The 16,524-nt window shown below is 50.6% G+C and overlaps 1 protein-coding gene across 1 annotated transcript in view; it reads left to right on the forward strand.

The window, feature by feature from the left end:
* Positions 1-15,238, forward strand: part of LOC117867593 (class I histocompatibility antigen, F10 alpha chain-like) — a 19,985-nt gene extending 4,747 nt beyond the window's left edge. Inside the window, exons 2-6 of the mRNA XM_034752779.1 lie at positions 803-1,066; positions 10,560-10,835; positions 12,462-12,737; positions 14,494-14,595; positions 15,008-15,238. Of these exons, the coding sequence (XP_034608670.1) occupies positions 803-1,066; positions 10,560-10,835; positions 12,462-12,737; positions 14,494-14,595; positions 15,008-15,048 (959 nt within the window). The 3' untranslated portion in view covers positions 15,049-15,238. The remainder of the gene's footprint in view (positions 1-802; positions 1,067-10,559; positions 10,836-12,461; positions 12,738-14,493; positions 14,596-15,007) is intronic.
* Positions 15,239-16,524: the final 1,286 nt, after the last annotated feature.

Here is a 16,524-nt window from a genome sequence, read left to right on the forward strand (position 1 = left end):
TCTCCCATAACACCCCCTTCCTTTTCCCCACACCGCACTCCAGCCCTGCCCCTCCTCCTGGGCCCATGGAGGATAGGTCCACCAATGGCTATTGGTCAGGATGGGCAGGGATGCTGTCCCTAGCCTCTGTTTGCCAGAAGCTGGGAATGGGCGACAGAGGATGGATCACTTGATGATTCCCTGTTCTGTTCATTCCCTCTGGGGCACCTGGCATTGGCCACTGTCAGAAGACAGGAGACTGGGCTAGATGCGCCTTTGGTCTGACCCAGTCTGGCCGTTCTTATGTTCTGAATAAATTACAGTAAATTCTGTGCACAGCTGGTGTCCTGGCTCACACCTGTAGCTTGGACACATTCCCCTGCCCACCTTGCCTTCCCCAGCTTCAGCTCCTGCATCTCCCCTCCCCCAGTTCTCCTGTCCCACCATCTCCCATAACACCCCCTTCCTTTTCCCCACACCGCACTCCAGCCCTGCCCCTCCTCCTGGGCCCCCTCTCCTGCCTCACACTCCCCTGTACCCCCAGTACACTGTCCCCATATGCTCCCGTACTCCTCACATGCTCCAGCCCCCCTGTACCTCCCTAGCCCTTCCTCTCTTCACTCCCCCTCCAGCCCTGCCTCCCTTTCTCCTTCTACCCCACCGTCTCTTTCTCCCCGGTCAGGCCGTTCTGTGAGCCCTTCCCCAGATCTCCCTCCCACAGGAGCCCTCCTGAGGGATGGCGCTGCCTCTCGCATATTGCCAAGGGCTCCTGGCAGGGTCTGGTTCGGTCTGACTCTCCCCTCCCCCCAATCTCCCCCCTCAGGCCTGCACTCCAGGCGCGTTTTGGACGCTGTGGTGTCGGAGCCTGCCCAGGGGCTGCCCTGGTACAGCCGTGTTGTGTATGTGGACGATCAGCTCACCTATGTCTACACCAGTGGGACGAAGAGGGCGGAGCCCTACACACTGTGGATGGCGCAGAACAAGGATTCGGAGTTCTGGGACAAGATGACCTGGTGGGGACAGCGCTTCCAGAAATGGTACAACGTGACTCTGAACACCCTGAGTCAGCTCTACAACCGGACCGAGGGTGAGTGAAGGACACAACACGACCTAGGGATGCAGGGAAATGGGGTGGGGGTTGGGAGTGTGGTTGATGTAAACAGGGTGAAGGGACACCGGGATGTGTGTTGGGGAGGGGACAGAGTCCGAAGGCGCATTTTCTCGCTGGAGTCAGTGTGAATGTGGGGGACAAAGGGATAGGGGGGAGAGCCTGCAGGATGGAGGGTCCATGCGAAGGAGATTTTTTGACACCCTCCAAAGTGGGACTCTCAGATTTTCCCCTCCCCAAACAGCCCAGACTTCTGCTACCAGTCCCACTTGCAGCTGCCTCTGCTGCCCTTCGGGGGACCCTCTCCCACCCACCCCTTTCCCAGATATATATTTCCCAGACAGAGTGGCAGAGGTGCAAAAGCCAGAAGTTCCCAGCAGACCCAGCTAGTCCGACCTCCTGGTGACGCAGGCCAGAGAATCACACCCAGGGATTTCTGGACAGGGTGGTTTGTTCCTCTGGCTACAACAGTGACTCTGTCAGACCCTAGAGCTAGAACAGGGTTCTGAGACGTCTTGTCTCAATTCCCAGATACTGAGTGATGGGGAACCCCAATATCGACAGCCCCAAATGTTCAGACGTCACGAGTCAGACCCCCAAAATCCTGAGTTTGGTTTAAGCATTGTAAGTATTTTGGGAATAATACCGGAGCTTATTTTTATTTGCCCTCTGGTTTGAGCCCTTAGGGGACACATTTCTGGGGTTTTCCCTGCTGCTCGACGGACTAGAAGTTACTGCTGTAAGAAAAGAGAGCTGAGACTTTCCCCTAATCCCATGAGTCCAGGAACTGGGGATTTATTAAAACCACCCACTATCATGAAACGCACAGTAAAGTCACAAGAGCAGGCAGTGGTGCATTCACCCCAGCCCTGGGGAGAAGCTGCTCACCAGTGAGCCTCCTTCATTGTTCACTTTGTCTTATTTCCAGAGTGAGTTTATCTCAGGTCAGACTCCTCAGAGTGTCATCAACTTGGGCTGGAGAGTTAGTGAGAGAATCAGCCCCTGCAACGTGCAGAGACTCCCGGGTTGCCTTACTCCTGGCAGCACAAACCCAGCATGGAGCCCCCGGGGTCAGGCAGGTTCCCCTGCACACTATCGATAGATGTGTGCAGAACCGTTCTTCCTGCTCAGTCCCTGATGTGGGGGGCTGTAGTCACCTGGCCAGGCCCCCGATTGTGCTGTCTCACTTAGCACGGGAATGATCCATAAGCGTTCAGTGCCTGGCGCTGCTGAACTGTCCCTGGCAGGTGACGGTCTCTCTGACGTAATTGTTCCTCCCTTCCTGACAGGGGACTCGCGAGTGACAATCCCTGTTTCCCCCGTGTCAGTGGTACTGGCCTGTCGCATTGGTGCTCACCCAGGAGTGTCCCCAGCCCCTTGTTGTAGCACCTCCAATCCCTCCTGGCTCCCAGCACTGACAGCAGCAATGAGAACTAATTCCTGTCCTGCCCTGGACACCTGGGTTTCTGGTGGCCCTGCCCCAGGACTAAGCGACAGGGTGGAGGGTTGCCAAGTGTCTGCCCCCCAGCCCGCCCCCTCTGTAGCTAGTTTAACCCTCTCCTGACTAGTCTCACCCATTGGTCCCCTGCTGCTGAGCCTGTCCAGCCTGACCTGTTCACACGGACACCAGCCTCCCCAGTGCTGAGAGAGAGGCTCCGCTCGCCTGCGCTGGGGAGCTGCTGTTCTGTTCCCACTGCCCCCTCCCCAAACCACTGTCCCTCCTGCCCTCCTCCCCCCATTTACCCCTCTTCCTCCCCCCGTCCTGGGGCTGCCAGATCGCCAGAGATTGTCCTGAGTCCTGCATCTTGACCACCAAGTGTTCTCTCTAGCTGTCTCTGCCCCCATCACGCACATGGGGGAATTCGGGGTCTGGTCCCTCTGAGACCTCATCGGTGCCCCACCCTGCTTATCCCTGTGGAGTGCAGCACGGAGGAGAAGAGGGGTGGGTGGGGAGGGCTGACCCACCCCACTCCTCTTGGGCACCTGGCTTGGGATCTCTGCGTGTCTGTGACCTGCCGCCCTGCATCTCTCCAGATTCTCAGTGGTTCTCTCGTTACTCCACCCCTTTTCACCTCAGTTGTTTTCTCACTTTTTGACTTTAGTTGATTGGTATAAATCAGCAGTGTCCAATAGAAATTCGATGCTAGCCACACTTGTGGTTTTGAATTTTTCTTATTAGCCACATTACAAAAAAGCCACATGCATTAGCCACAATTCAATAGCCTATTAGCCACCTGTGGCTAGTGGCGAACGTATTGGACACCACTGATATAAATAGTTAGTTGGACTCTTCTAGCAGAGTTTCTTCTGCTCCTGAAACTGGGCATGTCTCGGTCTCCGGGCTTCAGACCCGGTGCCTCCTGTGGCAAGCCCATGCCTTTGAGCGACCTGCACTCCAGCTGTCTAAAGTGCTTGGATGAGACTCCTATTGCGGATCGCTGTCAGCTCTTCCACCAGTTCAGTCCACATCTGAAAAAGGACAGGGAGGCCAGGCTGAAGTTGTGATGGGTTTGGTCACAGAGACTCCCCTTGAGACTGTCACTCCATGTCCTGGGATACCACTGAGAACAACCCTCCTACCCGAACAGGTTTCCCTCCACTCCCGTCTTGCTGAGTTAGACACACCAGTCACCTCCAGCACAGACACAGAGGTTGGGCCACAGAAACAGATTCACTCAGCCCAGGGGCTTCTCAGTTAACAGGGACTTTCCCAGCACTCAGTATTCAACCTTTTGGGAGCCCAAACCCCAAATAAATCCCTTTTACTCTGTATAAAGCTTATACAGGATAAATTCATAAATTGTCCACCCTCTATAACACTGATCGAGAGATATGCACAACTGTTTGCTCCCCCAGGTATTAATCACTTACTCTGGATTTATTAATAAACAAAAGTGATTTTATTAAGTATAGAAAATAGGATTTAAGTGATTTCAAGTAATAGACAGAACAAAGTAAGTAACAGAGCAAATTGAAACAAAACACTCAAGTCTAAGCCTAATACATTAAGAAACTGATTACACGAAATATATCATCCTCAAAGATGTTCCAATAAGTTTATTTCACAGACTGGACTCTTTCCTAGTCTGGGCCCAATCCTTTCCCCTGGTACAGTCTTTGTTAGATCCAGCAGACACCTCATTTGATAAGGAGGGGTTTTCTCATGACTGGCACCCCCTTTTATAACCTTGGCACAAGGTGGGAATCTTTTCTCTTTCTGGGTCCCTGCCCCTCTTGCTAAATGGAAAAGTACCAGATTTAAGATGGATTTCACTACCAGGTGACCTGGTCAAGTCTCCATTCCTCCTTGGTTGGCCCCCATGTACACAGGAAGGCTTTCAGGTAAATAAATCATTTACCATCAATTGCCCTAATCAATGGGAGCCATCGAGTTCCCAATGCCCCATTGATGGCCCTCACCTGGTGTGACTACAACCGTGATAGAAGTTTGTCTTATTTCCCCAATTCCAGACATAGAAATAATACATGCAAACAAATAGGATGAACACACTCAGTAGATTACAAGCTTTCTAATGACATCATACAAGAGACGTTTTGCATAAAGCATATTCCAGTTACATCATATTCACATTCATAATCATATTTCCATAAAGTATGTGGAGTGCAACGTCACGATCCTTAATCCTGAGTGCCAAAGTGGGTCTCTGACCCATTCTAGACCTGCAACATCTCAAAGGCTGAAGTTGTGCATTGTCTCCATCATTCCTTCCCTGGATGTAGGGGACTGGGACGCCACCCTCGATTTGAAAGATGCCTATTTCCACACCTCTATTTTCCGAGGCCACAGAAGGTTTCTCGGGATCGTTGTGAACCAGACTCATTGCCAGTTTACCATCCTCCCGTTCAGCCTGTCAGCAGCCTAATGGGTCTTTATGAAATGCTGGTAATAGTGGCAGCCTTCCTGAGAAGGTGAGGGGTGCATGTGTATCTGTACCTCAGTGACTGGCTGGTCAATGACCAGTCCAATCCCAGGTGAAAGCCAGCATCCACCTCGTCCAAACAACCATTCGAGCACTGGGCCTGCTGATAAACGAGCAGAAGCCAACACTCCTCCTGGCTCAGAGGATAGTGTTTATCGGAGCGTTGCTCAATTCTACCCAGGCCAGGGCCTTCCTCCCAGGAGCCCACTCAGGCTGTTGGGTCGCATGGTCGCGTGCCTATACGAGGTGTGGTATGCGAGGTTGCACCTCAGACCCCTACAGGCTTGGCTGGCCTCAGTGTACCGGCCAAACAGCCATCATTTGGACTCGGTGCTCACAGTGCCTGCCCATCTTCGGCACCTCACGACACAAGGTCAGTGGTCCCGGCAGCAACGCTTGCTATGGATAAATGTCAGAGAGCTCAGAGTGGTTGGCCTAGCATGTCAGGTGTTGTTACCCACCATTGCAAGCAAGGTGGTGCAAGTTCTTACAGACAATATGGCAGCCATGTTTTACATCAACAGGCAGAGAGCGGCCCGCTCTTCTCCCCACTGTGTCAGGAGGCCATTTGCTTGTGGGAGTTCTTCATAAAGCACTCAATACACCTCAAAGCTTCTCCCCTTTTGGGAGCCCAGAACAAGCAGGCAACTCAGATCTTCTCACCATGAATGGTCCCTATGCCCCAACATAGCAAGGACCATTTTCCAGTGGTGGGTACTCCCCTCGTAGACCTGTTCATGACCAGACAGAACAGGAAATGTCAGCCGTTCTGCTGTCTGTGTGACTGCAACCCGGGCTCACTCACAGATGTCGTCTTACTCCCTTGGAGAAATCACTGTTCTGCGCCTTTCCCCTTCCCCCTCTCCCCCCAATTCCTTTTGTGCACAAGATCTTGCTGAAGATCAAGAGCGAAGGTTATTCTCATAGCCTCAGCCTGGCCACATCAGCACTAGTTTGGCTTATTTCTAGACCTGTCAGTAGCAACTCCAATGCTGCTTCCTCCCCTTCTGGACCTGATCTCGCAAGTTCGCGGCCAAATGCTCCATCTGCCTGACAGGTCCATGTTTAAACCTGCAGAACTGTCCTGTTCGGAGCAGGTCTGCTAGGTCTTGCTAGGCAGTAGGAATCCAATTACCAGAGCTACTTACCTTGCCAAGTGGAAGCGTTTCTCCATTTGGTCTACCCTGCAAGGCCTCTCAGCGGGGTGCCAGAATCTCCCTATGAGTGTGGGGGCCACCGGTGCTGAAACTGTGACTCCGCCTCTTCCCCAATTTCCCCCCACACACCCCCGCTTCACCTCTTCTCCTCAGGCTCTGCCCACTCCTCCCCTTCTCCTCCCCCCGCTCTCACCTGCTGCTAAAGTGGCAGGGCCATGGCCCCTTGGTCCCCCTGTTCCGGCACCCCTGCCTCTCACCCACTGAGTCATCTTTCAGATGAAGCAGATACTCCAGAACTGTCTGGGAACAGCCAGGTCTAGCGATTTCATCCGTTAAGGTACACCTAGGAGCGATCTCCGCATTCTACCCCTGCTGGGTGGTCAGTCAGGTTTTTCACATGAAATGTCCATTCCCTTCCTCGAGGGCTTTGAAAGGCTGTACCTACAAATCTGGGAACCCATCTGTGATAAATGAGAGGGGGTCGCACCCCAACCATTCAGTAGCTATAGAATCCTCCTTAGCAGCTGTACCCTAACTGCCTTACCTGTAAAGAGTTAAGAAGTAAGCTTGAAATGAGTTGGCACCTGACCAGGGGAACCAGTAAGGAAGCTGTACCCTCTCAAATTGGGAAAAAGTGCTGGGTGTGTGGGTCTTTTGTTCTCTTGGCTGCAGAGGGACAGGGCAGTACTTATGCCGTAAAAAGCTCTGGGCCAGGTATGAAAAATCATCAGGATCATACCTAGAAACTACTCATTTGGAACCACCGATATGGAAGTTGTCAGGGTTCCCTTCCCACTCTAAACTCTAGGGTAAAGACGTGGGGACCCGCATGAAGAGCTCCTAAGCTTTTTCTACCAGCTTAGGTTAAAACCCCCAAGGTACAAAATTCCCTGCACCCTGAGAAATGCTTCTCTCACTGCCACCATCAAGTGTTTTAAACCGGAATCCAGGAAAGGAACCATTTGAAGTTCCCCTTCCCCCCCCAAAATACCCTCTCAAGCCCGTACACCCCCTTTCCTGGGAAGCTTGAGAATAATCTAACCAATTGGTTACACAGTGATCTAAAAACCCACTCCCGGGGTTTTAAAACCATAGAAAACAGTCAGGTTCTTAAAAGAAAGATTTTATTAAAACAAAGAAGGTAAAATCAGGATGGTAACTATTTTACAGGGTACTCAATTTCCAAACTCAGAGGGATTCCCCCTCTGGACAAAACCTTAAAGTTACAGAAAAAACAGGAATAACCCTTCCCTCTAACACAGGGAAAGCTCACCAAGCAAAACAAACAGAAACCTACTCGCAATGCTGACTAAACTTACTTTAGAAAAGTGAGGTTTGGTGAGAAGATTGATTTTCTGCAGGGACTGCTTGTCTCCCAAGATCACTCTGACTCAGACAAAGAGCCACACACAAAGTCTTCCCCCCTCCCAAGATTTGAAAGTATCTTGTCCCCTTGTTGGTCAGATGCCAGCCAGGTCAGGTGTCAGTCTGGCTACCTGAATTTCTTAACCCTTTACTGGTAAGAGGATTGTATAGCACTGCATCAGACCCTCTCCCCCGTCCCTTTATATTTATGACAGAAGTAGAACAAGAAATGTTCAGGTAGACTCGATTAGGCCGATCTCTTTTTATGGCTTGTGGATTCCTGTGTGCTAACCCCACGTGCTTTTGTTTTGTTGTAACCTTTAAACTGGATCCCAAGAAAGCTACTCTCGGTGATTAATCCTTGCAGTTGCTCTTTTAAGATCTAGCAATAACCTAAGTTTTCCAAGGGTGTTTTCTTTCTTTTTTTAAATAAAATTTCCTTTTTGTAAGAACATGACTGGATTTCTGTGTCTTATGAGGTAAAGAGGTTGTGCATATATTAATCAGCTAATACAACCGCTGGGTTCTCCTTTTCTTTTGTTTCCTTTCTTGGCTTTCCCGAAGAAGGGGTGGAAAAGCCGAGGGGCCCCAGAAAAACTTCCCAAGAGAGTTCTTCTGGATTGGCAAAAGGCAGATTTTCTCTTGGGTGGTGGCAGCATTACCAGCCTGGAGTGGCCAGTATTAATTTTTCTAATCCTTGCAGGCTCCCACCTTCTGCACTCGAAATGCCAGAGTGGGGATTCAGCCTTGACAACATCCCTCTGGGGGACTTAAACCTGGTCATGTCAGAGCTCACGGGGCCTCCCTTTGAGGCTCTAGCATTGTGCCCTCTGTTGGACCTTTCCTAGAAGGTCGCCTTTCTGGTAGCAATTACCTCAGTCAGGAGGGTCTCGGAGATTAGAGCTCTTATGTCAAAACCACCATATACAGTGTTCTTTAACGACAAGGCAGTGGCGTAGCCAGGTTAAGAGCACGGGGAGCGGAGCTAAAAAAAGGCACCGGGAGCAAAAAGTGTCGGGAGAAAAAAAGGCGCTGGGAGCAAAAAAAATGCTCCACTCAGTCAGTAGCGCAGGAGCAAAAGGCGTCGGAGCACAAAAAAGGCACAGCTTCTGCTCAGTGGGGGAGCGGCTGCTCCCCCTGCTCCCCCCCAACCTGGCTACGCTACTGCGACAAGGTACAACGTTGCCCCCACCCTGTGTTCCTCCCAAAGGTAATCTTGGAGTTTCATAGTAATCAGGGTATTTTCCTGCCCATTCCCTTCCTCAAGCCGCACAAGAATAGGGAGGAATGACATCTCCACCCTCTGGATGTTAGGCAGGTGTCCTAAGCTGATCCATAAATCCACACCACTCTGATAGGATGAAAACCCTACCCCTTTTGGCTCAGAGAATTTCATTGTGGATTACATTGTGCATTCACATGTGCTACGAGGAGGCAGGTGTCCCACCACCTGCCTTCCTTGCGGCCCATTCTGTGAGAGCACAAGCTTCCTCAGTGGCGTTCATGGCCCAGGCCTGATCCAGGACATTTGCAGAGCAGCAACCTGGGTGTCAGTACATACTTTTTCTTCCAACTACGCCATTACCCACCAAGTGAGAGATGACACTGGGTTTGGCTGGGCAGTATTGTAATCCATGTGTCCATGAACTCCGAGCCCACCTCTTACGGTATTGCTTGGGAGTCCCCGAACATGGAAGGGACGTGCAAACAGTTGAAGAAAAAATGGTTACTAACCTTTCTGTAGCTGTTGTTACTTGTAATGTTTTCCACAAGTGATTAGTGATTTTTGGGTGTCTGATGTTCAGAGGCCGGGTGCTCCCACTTTCTGATCAGGCCCCTTTAAAGGGTCTCAGTTAGGCACCCAAAATCACTAGTCATTGCTGAAAATCTTGGCATTTACCTCGATGTATCTAATGCAGGGTGAGGGAGGGGTGAAAATATTTGGGACCCTGTGTGAGTTATTTTTGTGCCCCAACATTCTACCCAGTTTGCCAAGCTAGGGGTCTGTTCCGTTCCCCACGTTTCAGTCTTCCTCGTGATCCCCACAGTGTTCTCTGTTTACCACAGCCTCTCTCCTGCTCCCCTAAATTCTCCTTCCTGTCCCCATCCCCCTTCCCTCCCCCCCCAGTCTCCCTCCCTGTCTCCTATCAGCCCAGGGGTGGCTCCATTAACTGAGTCTGCTCTTGGTTGTGTGCGAGATGGGGGCCGTTGTTGTGAAGATTAGCCTGGCTGTAGGAAAATGGTGGCTAGCTGAACTAAGGGCCGTCAGTGGCCTGATCCTCACAGGGAATCACCTTGAGACAGTGGCCATGTGAAAAAGAGGTCAAGTTGGTTCTTTGCCATTCCTAGACTGAGTTGGGGGCACGGTGGAGATGGGGCAGGGAAACAGAGTGACCGTGGGCATTCTGTGAGATCATTAAACCAGAGCAGAGGTTAGCAGAGGGGGGACAGACCTGTACCCCCTCCTCACAGGGGCATGGGGGTACTGTCAATGATGGAGGTGGGGGACCAAGTGACCCTGAGGACCCTGCAAAGTTAATACAACCAGAGCAGGAGAGAGTGGGGTACAGACACCCTGAACTCCCTCGCTTCTCCAGAATGACCCTGACTATGAGAACTGGGGGGATCCTCAGAGAGCAGAAGAGAGCTGGAGGGGATAGATCACTGCAATATCCGGAGTACTCCCTTTGGGATTGTGCCACCCTGCTCCTCCTGCAGGGAACATACAAGAACAAGCAGCATGAGGTACTCCTTGAAGGTTGTGAGCTCTCTGCAGTGGGGGCTCTTTAGTGTACAAGACCCAACAGATGGAGAGGGCGCCCCCTGCGGGTTTGGGTTCCCTCCTGAAAGGAGCTGGGAGGGTGTAGGACCCAACAGCATAAGTGGGAACCCCATTTCTCAGGGGAGGGAGGGCCCAGTAGCAAGAAGAAGAACCACTGGGCTACCTGCAGTGGGCTCTTGGTGAGATTTTCAGAGAGAGACTGCTTCTGACCTTCAGCTGTGTTTCAGGGTTTCACATTATCCAGACAATATTCGGCTGTGATCTCCGGGAAGACAACAGCATTCAGGGGTTTTACCAGGATTCATATGACGGACGAGACTTTCTTACCTTCGATAAGGAGACCATGACTTGGGTAGCAGCAGATATTGGGGCTCAGATCACCAAGAGGAGATGGGAGGCTGAAGTAAATGACAACCAGCAGTGGAAACGCTACGTGAAGGGGAATTGTATTTCCTGGCTAAGGAGTGCTCTAGAGTACGGGAAGGAGACTCTACAGAGGAAAGGTAAGGCGGGGGACAAGCCCCACCTAGGGGGACACTACTGGCTACATCTCCATTCCCCAGCCCCAGTTCCAAACTGGAGCAGGTGGGTAGGGGGATATTCAGCGAACCTTGCACCAGGGATAGGTGGGGAAACAACCCCTTCCCCATCAGTTCTGCTGGAGAAAAAGATAAGAAATTGAAAATGTTAAAAGCAGTTCACTGTAGAGAAGCTGCATCTCCAGAGCCACTTGACCAAATGAGCGCAACTTCACATCACAAATTCTACCTCTTCCTCTGATGTGACACAGCCGTTATCAAGGCAATCTGTACTTGTGCATGTTCGAGCACTCTGCTTAATTATGGAAGTGCCACTTCTATGGACACCAGCTTCATTCACCATGTAATTCTTCCCTATTCACTGTCTGTACCATCATATTTCTTGTGTTGCCCCCAGCCCGTGTTCCATCAATGATGGTAGCTTTGTCCTTGTTGCCAAACTTCTCCTACAGTCATTTATGTGCTTCCTTCCATGCCATTCCCTACATGTGGAATTGCCCTCCCCATACTAACCTGGAAGAAGGCTCCCCTTGTCCTTAAAATTTTCCCCCTCAAGACCTACCTTTGCTGCAACACTTTCATACTTTACTTTTTGATTCTTTTATCAATAAGACACTAGATAATCACACTCAAATTTATTACCAAAGCTTTTTAGTTAAAGATTAATCACAAACATAGAAGGGAAGAGGTTAAATGCTTTAACACTCCAACTCTGGAGGACAGTCTGCTTCAAAATGTTAACTCACTATTACCCGTTTATGTACCTTGTCTGTTACCATATACACACATTTCCCAGATTAGTTAGCATCATTACACACCCCGATCTTTCCCTTCCCAAACAGTTTGCACTTGCTGTTCAAGGTTACTTGAAATTTCTACCCAGTTTTTTGCAACAATTATACTAGTTGCTTATTTCTCTCACAAACCTCAGCAGAACATTATCTTGTCCTTTGCCATCTTTACAAATGCCAACAAGAAAAATCCATACACAGCATTGTAATGGGTATTTCAGTGCCAGGGGGCTGGGAAACTGATTTTTCAACATTAGCATAATTCCTTTTGAAATCCATAATATTGGGGTAAATAGATTTGGTAACAACCTACAAGAAATTAGCCAATTCATATTAGCTCGTTTGAGGGGCAATTTAGCACTGTGTGTCACTTTTTGTTTAATGGGCCCTTTCCATCTCTAATTGGTCAGTTTATCCAGTCCAGTTTTTGCTCCCTGGCCAGGGCAAGATTCTTCTCTCTTTCAAATCCAGGGACTGAGAGGAGATGGGTACAAACCTAGTGTGTGATTGACACCTGTATCTGGAGTTTAGTGAAGCCTGTCAAGGTATTTGTGTCTCTGTGGTTTGGAGCAGAGGCCAGGTCAGGGACCTGGATTCAGGATTCACAGTTGCTGATGCTGTGAATTCGGCACAGAAATCCTCTAACATGGTGGTTCTCTCTCATCAGAGGGATTCTGTCTCATGGATTCTCATCCTCTCCCACTGCTCGGGTCTCAGAATTTCATGCTGCAAAGCTCTAGAAAATGCTGCCTGGATTAGAGCTTGAAAACACCTAACTTGAGTTTCTTCTTTTTCCCAGTGTGCCCAACAGCTAGAGTGAGCGACAGGTCATCTCATGACGGCCTCACCACCCTCTCCTGTAAGGTCAGTGGATTCTACCCCCGGGACATCACCGTGACCTGGCTGAAAAATGGGGAGAGCAGACAGCAGGAGACCTACTCTGAAGGCATCCTACCCAATGGGGATGGGACCTACCAGACCTGGGTGACAATGGAGATTGATCCCAAGATCAAAGCCCATTATTCATGTCACGTGGAGCATGAAAGCCTGTTAGAGCCACTCTCTGTCTCCTGGGGTAAGGAGTTTGTGTGTTTGTCTGTTTTCCTAGTGGGAGAGAGGAAATCCATTAAACTCAACCCCTGAAAAATTCTCATTCGGATTTATAGGCTGAAGCTGGACTTTCCTCAGGGTCTGTGAGGCCCTGTCCTCTTTGGCTCTGTCCCCCTGCAGTCAAGTTCTTGTGCTAGAGTTGGGACCCACAGTGCCTGGGGCTCATGTCTTGCTCTCCAATTTGCTGCCAATGGGGCTGTTGGATACATCTCAGCAATACAGTGTCTCTGAAGGGAGAAGATTAACAATGAGACATTAAGGCCTGAAGGGACCATTCTAATCATCTGATCTGAGCTCCTGCCTAGTCCAGGGCAGGGGGGAATCACAGTCTGGTCATCTGTGGGCAAACTAGCGCTGATCCTTCAGAAAGAGATTTCCATTCCAGATGTAGTCTCCAAGGGATGGAGAATTTATCACATCCCAGGAGAAGTTCAAATCTGCCCCTTATTTCCAGACAGAGTTGGTCTTGCTTCAGCTTCCAGCCCGTTTTCAACTTCATGCACTCGTGGTCCTGCCATGAGTGCAGGGGACGGGACTAGATAAGCTCTCGAGGTCCCTTCTAGTCCTAGGATTCAGCAGGTTCTCAGAAACACGACTCTATGGGCCCATGTGGCCAGAGGTAGAGATTTAATGTTGGGAGCAGCTTGTTTCTGTGCGCAGTGATGCTGGAAGAGAGGGTCTGGCCTTGGAATGGAGCGAGGAGGCAGATTAGAACCCTGCATCGGGGGAGAGTCTCCTATGCCCCTAGCACAAGGAAGTCAAGAAAGAATTTATTACCCATCTTTTTGCTTGGTTAATTGGGATGTGGAAAAATGCAGCATTTGGAAGTGCAAACAATTTCTAAAAGGGCAGCCTGCACTGGAAATCTAGTCAACAGATGGTTTCACATCATAATCCTGCTACTACGTCCCCTGCCAATTTTTGTGTCATAAACCACATTTCCTTATTCTCTTAGAAATATTTTTCTTTTTGCTGTATTATTATGTGGATCTTTCAGACAACAGGAGAAGCTGATTAATGAAACTTAAAGTGTATACAGAACTTGGGGTTTAACAGGTTCATATAAACCAAGAACAGTATTAAAATATCTCTGTCGTCCCCTCTTCACTTCCTGCCCCCTCAAAAAACACGCATAGTGTCTAACTATATTCATGGCAGGGAAATCCAGAGCTTTGAGGTCAGTTTCCAGTTTGTCACCAGAATCACACAATGGGACTGTGTTCCATTAGTCATGAAAGTCAGGGTGGTCAAGGGGGAGTTAGGGGCTGGGAGCCAGGACTCCTGGAAGGGGAGTGGGGGTAGGTGGGTTAGGGGAGGAGGGGCTGGAAGTCAGGATTCCTGGGGTCTATTCCTGGCTCTTTCATTGACTCACTGTGTGATCTTCAGCAAGTGTTCCCCCTTTCCCGTTTAGGGACGAGACTGACATCCCTGCTCTCTCATAGTTAGGTTTATGAAGATTGATTAATGTTATAAAAGTCTTCTATTTTAAGTGCTAAATATTTATTATGAATTGAAGTGGTAGAGGCTGGGTCTAGTGTCCAGGACTTTCTGTGGTGGGGTATAATGCCTGGTAGGTGCATGGTGGCTGCATTGGAAGGGGTGGATGGTTGCAGGACTCAGCCCTTATCTGGGGAGCTGACTGACTGATCCCTGCAGTGGGATGTAAGAGGGTTTTAGTGGGGGATTTTTCCCCATTGCTCATTCTCTCCATTCCATTTCAGAACCAAATAATAGTCTGATTCCCATTGTGGCTGGAGTTATCACTGCAGCTGTCCTGATTGGTGTTATAATCGGAGTATTCTTCTGGAAAAAGAAATGCCCAGGTAAAGTGGCTGGGTTGGGGGCATTCCCTGGACTTGCCGGGCCCTGCACACCTACCTAAGTCCAACAGCAATACAGGAGCCAGTGTCAGTATGTGTGACTGTCCCACTGCGGGACTGAGCTAATGACCCCCATAGGAGCTGCTGGAGGGCCAGACCCAGAACCTGGGTGCGGGTTACAGTTTATATGAGGCTCGGTTTTCCAGTGAGCCCAGCAGCCAGTGGGCTGAGATCTTTGGAAACTGTCTCGTGTCTTTCTCTCCTGCCGATCGTGAGCGCCTGGGACCTTGAGTCCATTACTGAGTGCCAGGGGTCTATGCTGGGCCAGGGGCCCTGTTTCTGAGCTGTGGACACAGATCGGAATCGGTTCCTACCTCGGGACCTGCATTCACTGAAATTTGCCTTCTCTCTGCAGGGAGGAAGGGAGACGGCTACGCTGTAGCTCAGGGTAAGTGACAAGAGACCTATCGCCTCTTTTCAAGTGACCATCTCTGAACAGCCATCAGTATTTGCTTGTGGATTTTAGCCTGGAGCCACTGACAGGAGATCCTCGCTCCCACTCATAGACCTTGTCTACAGTGAGGCTTTTCGGGAAATCTCCAACTATTGCTCTAGTACCATAGAATCCTAGAACTGGAAGGGACCTCGAGAGGACATCTAGTCCAGTTCCCTGCACTCATGGCAGGACTAGATATTATCTAGACCAGGGATCTCAAACTCAAATGACCACGAGGGCCACATGAGGACTAGTGCATTGGCCTGAGGGCTGCATCACTGACACCCAGCCCTGCCCCAACTCTGCCCCTTCTATTAGGCCCCGCCCCTTCCCTGCCCCCATTCCAACCCCTTTCCTTGAAATCCCCACCCTAACTCCACCCCCTCCCTGCTCCCAGGGGGCGCAGGAGGGGTGCGGGGTGTGGCCAGGGCTCAGGGCAGGGAGTTGGGGTGCAGGGTGTGGCAGGGGGCTCAGGGCAGGGAGTTGGGGTGCAGAAGGGGTTTGGGGTGCGGGCTCCGGCCCAGCGCCACTTACCTAGAGCAGCTCCGGGGCCAGGACAGGCTCCCTGCCTGCCTGCCCTGGCCCAGCGCCACTCCGGGAAGCAGCCGGAACCACATGCCTGCGGCCCCTGGGGAAGGGGCCACAGGGCTCCGTGCACTGGCCTTCCTGCTCCTCCAGATACCTCCCCCGAAGCTCCCATTGGCCGCGGTTCCCCGTTCCCGGCCAATGGGCGCTGCGGAGGGGCGGTGCCTGGAAGAGAGGGCAACGCACAGAGCCCTCTGACCCCACCCCCACTCCCTGCCGCCACAGGGACATGGTGCCGGCCGCTTCAGGGTGATGCAGGGCTTGCGGTGCCACGGGGGCTATAGTTTGCCCACCCCTGGCCTGGAGGGGGTGGGGAGTGGGCCACGGGGAGCTTTGCAGGCTGCAGGAACTAGCCCCACAGGCCGCATGTTTTAAGACCTCTGATATAGACCATCTCTGACTAACCTGCTCTTAAAATCTCCAATGAGAGAGATTCCACAACCTCTCTAGGCAATTTATTCCAGTGCTTAACCATCCTGACAAGATTTTTTTCCCTAATGTCCAACCTAAACCTCCCTTGTTGCAATTTAAGCCCATTGCTTCTTGTCCTGTCCTCAGAAGTTGATGAATACAATTTTTCCCCTCCTCCTTGTAACAACCTTTTATGTACTTGGAAACTGTTATCATGTCCCCTCTCTGTCTTCTCTTCTGTGACTAAACAAACCCAATTCTTTCGATCTTTCCTCATAGGTCATGTTTTCTAGATCTTTAATCATTCGTATTGCTCTCCCGTGGACTTTCTCCAATTTGTCCACATCCTTCCTGGGCACAATACTCCAGTTCAGGCCTAATCAGCACAGAGTAGAGAGGAAGAATTACTCCTTGTGTCTTGCTTACAACACTCGGGCTAA

This window comes from Trachemys scripta, chromosome 18, assembly GCF_013100865.1.
Source record: "Trachemys scripta elegans isolate TJP31775 chromosome 18, CAS_Tse_1.0, whole genome shotgun sequence".
Taxonomy (NCBI): domain Eukaryota; kingdom Metazoa; phylum Chordata; order Testudines; family Emydidae; genus Trachemys; species Trachemys scripta.